At 34.2% G+C, this 7,718-nt stretch overlaps 1 protein-coding gene across 1 annotated transcript; it reads right to left on the reverse strand.

Annotated features, from left to right (window-relative positions):
• Positions 1–1,637: 1,637 nt before the first annotated feature.
• Positions 1,638–2,561, reverse strand: LOC146997606 (uncharacterized). Its single transcript, XM_085814359.1, has one exon. It carries the CDS (start codon positions 2,559–2,561, stop codon positions 1,638–1,640), a length of 924 nt encoding a protein of 307 aa, XP_085670485.1.
• Positions 2,562–7,718: the final 5,157 nt, after the last annotated feature.

Below are 7,718 nucleotides of genomic sequence, written 5' to 3' on the forward strand. Positions count from 1 at the left end.
AATTACCATGATACAGTGAGCGAATTCTACCAATTATTAAAACGATAAACAACGTCGCAGTCTCTAATAGTTGTATAGCTTCAATATATTCAAAGATTTTTATTAAATTATTATTATTTTTTTTATTAATTTTTTTTATTTATATAAATAAACTTTTTTTTAATTTAAATTCATATTGTGGAACATTTCAATTTTATCATTTTTACAAATTACCTTCTTGCTACGTAACGACATAATTCCTTACATACCAATAATTAGACAATTTTCATTATTTCTAAAAATTTTAAACTTTACATTAATAAAAAAAGAATATTTTTTATTGCATGTGAACATCATTACACTGCTTTCATATCAGTTTATAAAATTCCTAAATCACGCCATATTCTGTGTAGGTATGCTAGAATTCTACACATTAATAAATAAAAAAATCTAATTTCTCAGAAGATCTCTCAAAGAAAATAATATAATAAAATAAATACTACAAACTTGGAACACTAAGTAATGCTTCACATACGCACACACACACATATTATCAATGAACTCATATTATCAAGTGCAATTACGATACCAAACACTACGTATTAAAATATGAGGTAAACGTTACTTCAAGGGTTAAAGTTTACAGTTTTGCTACTGTTGAGTCGATCGTCGAACTATCCATATATATCGTAAGTCGGAAAGCGTTATAAACATATCAAAAAACAAAAAGTTAAAAATACAATTTAAATGAAAAATTATGTATTAAATATAATTCACAATTAAAACAACAATACAAATTTAAAATACACAAATGATATGTTAAACATTGCACATAAATAAAGTTACATTACTCCTCGACATCACGCACAACCTCGTTTTCCCTTTTACACAACGATCAGTATTCCCTCGAAAAACATCAAAGAATTCCACAAACTCGGTGTCCATGTGCTCATTTATCTATTTTCACTTGAAGAAAAATCAGAGAATTGCTCAAACTCGGCATTGCGCACCACATTGGCTTTGCCCATGTGCACATCGATCTATTTTCACTTCAAAAAAATCCCAGAATTGCACAAACTCGGCATTGCGTACCACATTGGCTTTGCCCATGCGCACATCGATCTATTTTCACTTAAAAAAAACATCCCAGAATTGCACAAACTCGGCATTGCGCACCACATTGGCTTTGCCCATGTGCACATCGACCTATTTTCACTTAAAGAAACATCCCAGAATTGCACAAACTCGGCATTGCGCACCACATTGGCTTTGCCCATGTGCACATCGATCTATTTTCACTTAAAAAAACATCCCAGAATTGCACAAACTCGGCATCGCGCACAACCACGGCATCGCGCACCACATTGGCTTTGCCCATGTGAACATCGATCTATTTTACTTAAAAAAATCAGACATTAAATAAATTCTCCATTGCTCATATACTCAGAAATTTACTTTCACTTTAAGAAATCAGAGAATTTCAGAAACTCGCGCGGAACCAACTCCATTGATTCGAGTTGCAAAAAATGTGTCCAGAAAAATTATACAAAACAAAAATAAAGCTGCCAGAATAATGCAACTATCAAACATCCAAACTGCCATATTAGAAAAGCACCCAATATTTTACTTAAGTCAATAATAATAAATGAAACTTACCTTCAGTCCTCTCCTTTTGCAGAATATATGGCTGTGATCTCACTGAGAAATATACGCATCAGTTGGCTGGCGTCAGATTTCTTGTGTTTCCTTCTCCAAATATATTCCGCAAGATAGGAATCAAACTGTCCTTTTGCCTTACTAGAGCCACGGAAACTTCTTTTGATTGCCGCCCAAGTTCCTTCAATACTATTGGTATGCGCACCTGTTTCTGGATCTTTAAAACTCAAGCTATGATTGACTTTCAGGTGCGCATACCCTTCGAACTCGAGATAGTCGTACGCTTTCCAACAATCGGATATAATAATCGATCCTGGTAGAACATTCTCTTTAATGATTTCTAGCAATGTTTCGGCACCTCTGTTTTCAACAACTCTAAAGACGCATTTATCTGTTCCTCTCTCAACCAAACCAAAAACCCATTTTCCTTCGACTCTTTTCCCTCTATGATACTTTTGCTTGCCAAACTTGCTTTCGTCGATTTCGACAATGACACCTTCCCCACCCAACTTAACATTCTCCTTCAAACATAACTCCATGCATACTTCTCTACAAAAACTTTTCCAATCTGTCACCGTATTTTTAGCAATACGTAATTCCGTTCGTATAAAATCATTCCCACACTTACCCAACCACATATAGGTAACTCGCAAAACATCACACATGCTCAATTTACTCTTCGCAAACCAGGAGTTCTTTCGAACTGACCTTGAAATTTGATGCCTACATTCGCCTCCAGTAACTCTGCACATCCACTCAAAACCGTCTATACGGTTTTTTCGCTCTACTAGTTTCATATTTGTTCCACAAATCGGGCACTTATACGATATTGCAATCAAACCTTTCTCCATACACCACTCAATAACGCGCTTTTTGCTTCTTCGCTCCAACTGATTAAAAAAATCCACATTCAGATACTCATCCATTCTGCAGTAAGCACCGAATTAGACACACTCATGAATAATCAAAACATTCTTTAAGCAAAAGAATTCTTTTCTGTATTTTCAGAAGTTACGGTTATAATTTTTAATTCATGCATTCAATATTTTCTAATGATCATTTTCAATCGTTTGGTATTTTAATAATACATTTGTGAGAGATAATTCGTTGCGTTAAATGCTAACAATACCACAAAACACACAAAAGTAGATTTATAATTTAAAAAATCTCGCACATAACATTTTAAACCTACCATTTCAACTCAGTTAAAATATAATTTAAGTTTTCTTTAAATACGAAGCTATAGCATACTTATAACTTGTTTTGAAGAAGAGGCGTAACCAATATTACGTCATAAAAAGGCGTGTCCAAGCATAAGAGATTTGCATAAGAGATAACAAAGTAATTTGCTTTGCTTTAATCTTTATAATACAATACATTTTACAATGATAAGGCAAAATATAATGTGGAATGGTTATGCGAAGATTAGGATAGTACCTAGAGTATTCAGCATTTCGTATAATCCTATACCAAGATAATAATAATATTAAAGTAAATTTAATCTGAATAAAATTTTGTGTTCTTATTACAGAAACAGTAAAATTATGCAATTGCATAAACGAATGCACTTTCAGACAATATACTTAATCCTGTTTACAAGTTGAAGCCTAAGTTCTGTTTATGGAAGGCCAACTTATACTCAGATACAGTGTCTCAAAAAAGTGATGGGACACTTGTGCTTTACAAAAGGAAACTGCAATAAAATTAATTTTAAAAACATGTAACATTTTTTTGGGTGTGTTTTATACTTAAATTTAGTAACAATTATTACATAACATACATTTTCTCAAAATATTAAAATATTAATTTAATAAAAATACAATTGTTTAGAACGGAGCAGAAAATGGCTCACTTAAGTGATGGGACACTTACTTTTCCATCAAATATTTATCCAAAAATTTTACTTTTTAAAAGGTTTTAATATTTTGTTGGATATCCTTTTACTTTTAAAACATGATTTAATCTTCTTGGGATGGATTCGACTAATTTTTTTGTGATTTTACCCCATTCTTCTTGAAGCACCGATTTTAATTGTTGTTTTGAAGAAATGGTGTGTTTGCGAATTCTTGATTCCAATTCTTGCCAAATATTCTCTATGGGATTTAATTGTGGAGATTGTGGGGGTGTTTTTATTATTTCAAGACAGTTATTACAGCAGCCAGAGTCTAACGTTCAAAGCACTGTGCTTGGGGTCATTGTCCTGGTAGAATTTAAAATCGTTATGAAGGTTCAATTTTCGTGCTGAAGATTTCAAATTTTGATTTAAAATGTCAATATACTTGTACCGATCCATTATACTGTCAATAAAAACAAGATTACCAACTCCAGCGGACGACATACACCCCCATACCATAACTCCTCCTCCACCATGTTTTACTGTTGGCACCAAGTTCTGTTTGCGAAATTCTTCCCTGGGTTTTCTCCAAACCAAGATTCTACCGTCAGAACCATATATATTAAATTTACTCTCATCAGCAAATATAACTTCATTCCAGTAATCAGAATTCTTATTTATGTTGGATTTTGCGAAAGCCAGTCTGAGTTTTCTATTCTTTTCACTTAGGAAGAATTTTTTCCTGGCTGCTCTACCGTGATATCCAGTAGATTGAATTACTCTTCTAATAGTCTCAGAATTAACAATTACTCCATATAATGCTTGTAAATCAGCAGCAACTTTAGGAGCACTCATTCTTGGATTTTTTTTAAATATTTCGAACGATAATTCGCTTTATTCCATTGGAGAGCTTTGATGGTCGGCCAGGTCTTCTTTTATCCTGAATCATATGATTCTTTTTATATCGTTTAATGATATTGAAAACTGTTGAATGACTGAAGTTAACTGTTTCAGTAGTTTCTCTAATAGATTTTCCACGTTCATTATGCAAATTAATAACTAATTTTCGAATTCCAGGCAAGTTTCTTTTCGTTTAGTATTCATGGCTGCACAGAGCTACAAAACACAAAAATTCTAAAACAAACTGGAGAGAAATACTGCAGACGATTTTATAAATTATTGGGAATTGCTTTTGAGTAAAAATAAATACCCCAAAAGATATTTTTATTGCTTACTTCAGACGATTTTTGTTGCATAGTACGTAGTGTCCCATCACTTAAGTGAGCCATTTTCTGCTCCGTTCTAAACAATTGTATTTTTATTAAATTATTATTTTAATATTTTGAGAAAATGTATGTTATGTAATAATTGTTACTAAATTTAAGTGTGAAACACACCCACAAAAAATTTTACATGTTTTTTAAATTTATTTTATTGCAGTTTCCTTTTGTAAAGCACAAGTGTCCCATCACTTTTTTGAGACACTGTATATGAGTATACGTATATGTAACTTATATATGAGTATAAGTTGGCCTTGGTTTATGTTACTTCTCGCCCTTCAGCGCATGCTCAAGAATTACCATCCAGGCGAAACTAGTCGATTTGTCCATGACGTCAAAAATTCGAAAAGTGGGGTAGGGTTTTGAAATACGCTTCTCTGACGTATCCGCTTATTACTGCCGTTATTAAATTGTATTATTATTGTTTTTTTTAAGTCATTGTGATAAATTGTAAACTGAGAATAATTCTAAATTTTCTCTCTAGTTTCTACTCCTTACATACCCCTCCCCCAAATATATTATTAAACTAGCTTTAGTTATTCTTTCTGCCGATAGATGGCGCATTTTGTTCAGACGTCCATCTCCCAGCTGGGAATCATCAGCCTCGCCTAAAAGGGCTACGCTCTCAATGCATTCTATTTCTTAATATATGTCATTACACTTACGCCTACTCTCAAAAGAATTGGGCAAAAATTAAGTAGATTACCGTCTACAGTTCATTCTTCCTCTCAGTTTCCTACTTATTTTAAAAATCATTTCATATTTACAAATTGAGAACTCTAGAGATGCTGATTGTATTTGTTCACTTTAAATAGCAACCATTTTACATAAATATGCTACGTAATTAAATATGAAGGTACAATTTGACCCATTTACATTAATTTTGTCAATGAGTCATGCTACTTTGTTAGGGATTGGCTTAGGCTTAATGCACACGCTGATACATGGCCACTGCTACCCCCCGTGAGATCAAAGAAATCACAGAGAAGTTTAAACTCAAAAAGGCCCCTGGTATAGACGGTATTAATAATCACGCACTTAGAAATCTGCCCTGCAATGTTGTGACAAAATTCACGAGTATTATCAATGCGTGTCTTAGTCAATGCTATTTTCCCACAAAATGGAAAATCGCAAAAGTTATTTCATTGCCTAAGCCCGGCAAGGATAACACTAAGCCAGATGGGTACAGGCCCATTAGCTTGCTTCCGGGACTAGGAAAGGTCTTTGAGAGAATAATCTACAGCAGACTGAAAAACTATATTGAATTACTGCCTCCGGAAAAATTTGGTTTCCGGAGAAAGCTTTCAACAACGGAGCAGATGGTTCGACTCGTCGAGTTTTGTGAGGATACGCTCCACAAGAAACAAAATGTCGCCTTACTCATGCTAGACGTAGCGAAGGCATTCGACCGCATCTGGCATGAGGGGCTTATTTATAAACTTATAAATCTCCCTATGGATAGAGAGCTGGTTCAGCTAATTATGTCTTTCATCACTAATAGGAAATTCACTGTGTCTATTGGAAAGGACATCTCCACTTTACGCACCATGAATGCAGGCGTCCCACAGGGGTCCATTTTAGGGTCCGTCCTGTATTTATTTTATGTTCATGACTTCCCTAGGGCTCACATTGGCAGAAATCAATTTCTTGGGTGCTGTGCGGACGATACGGCATTAGCCGTAAAGTCCGCAAACGCACACCATGCAATCAAGAAGTTACAGGAGTTTCTACCAGTGGTAGAAAAGTGGTGTACGACGGGGAGGATTGCTATTAATTCCAGTAAGTCGCAATTATTAATGAGAGGAGGTAAAATACACAGTTGACTATTAATAGCAAGCGTTCTTATTCTCAGAAGAGATTCCTGGAGTTAGTAAGGCGAAGTATTTAGGAGTAATGCTAAATGAAAGATTAAAATGGGGAGATCATATAACAGAGGTCAGAAGAAAAATTTTCACTGTTGTAAATAGTCTCATCCCTATATTGGGTAATTATTCTAGCTTAGACCTCAGGAAAAACAGGCTAGTTTATATCACGGCAATTAGGCCATTGATGACTTATGCGTCGCCGGCCTGGTGCACGGCTACAAAGGAGGATATAAAAAGACTTCAAATCATGCAAAACAAAGTCTTAAGGCTTATCACCCATGCTCACTTTTTTGGGAGCAATGCTACACTACACTGTGACTTAAAACTGGACACTCTAGAAGAGCACCTGAATAAGATCAACAGGAAATTCTTCACGAAAGCTCTGAACTGTGACCATATGAGAAATTTTGATATCTTTACCTACGAAATATTGAATGAGGACGCCAAACTGCGCCCACTTGCGGCCCACCTTATCAGGGACCCGAACTTTCCCACCTAGTGCCCACCTGTAAATGATGTACCCAATGTGTTTATTAGCATTCTTAATTTTGTATCTTACTCATTTATTGTACTGTGTATTTCTTAAATTCACTAGTTTTATCCACATTCTACACTTGCTAGTGAGCTCTTGCGTTGCTGGTCTTCCTATTCTTAATCCGTCTTTGCTCCTCCTTACGGCGGACATTATGTGAAGATAGTTCTATGTTATTGTGACCATCTGGCATAAATTTGATTGAGCTAAATAAACTACTGATCTCAGTGGTATTCTGGCTATAAGTTATCAGTCAGTCAGTCAGTTCTTAATTAATATTTCATTTATGCACACAAGAGAAAAAGAGAAAAATTTGTCTGCTGCTCATTCTTACTCTCAGTTTCTCTATTTATTTATTAAAATTTTATATTTAATAAAGAAAGTTTGCAGAATTGCTTTTAATAATTTTGAGCCTTAAATAACAACTATTAAATGACCTAACCAAGCTAATTATATAAATATGAAGGTAAAAAAGGTGTATAAATCACGTCTCGGTTTATTTATTTATTCTTACTATTATTTTTATTTATTGTTATTGCTATTTATTTTCTCTTCTGAGTATGCTTTTTATT

This window comes from Stegodyphus dumicola, chromosome 4 (assembly GCF_044657685.1).
Source record: "Stegodyphus dumicola isolate Sdum_Otavi_A_Nest chromosome 4, ASM4465768v1".
In the NCBI taxonomy this organism is placed as follows: domain Eukaryota; kingdom Metazoa; phylum Arthropoda; class Arachnida; order Araneae; family Eresidae; genus Stegodyphus; species Stegodyphus dumicola.

What these genes read in the sequence shown, in the direction of transcription:
- LOC146997606 (XM_085814359.1), bottom strand. Translation starts at nt 2,561, where the DNA reads ATGGATGAGTATCTGAATGTGGATTTTTTTAATCAGTTGGAGCGAAGA.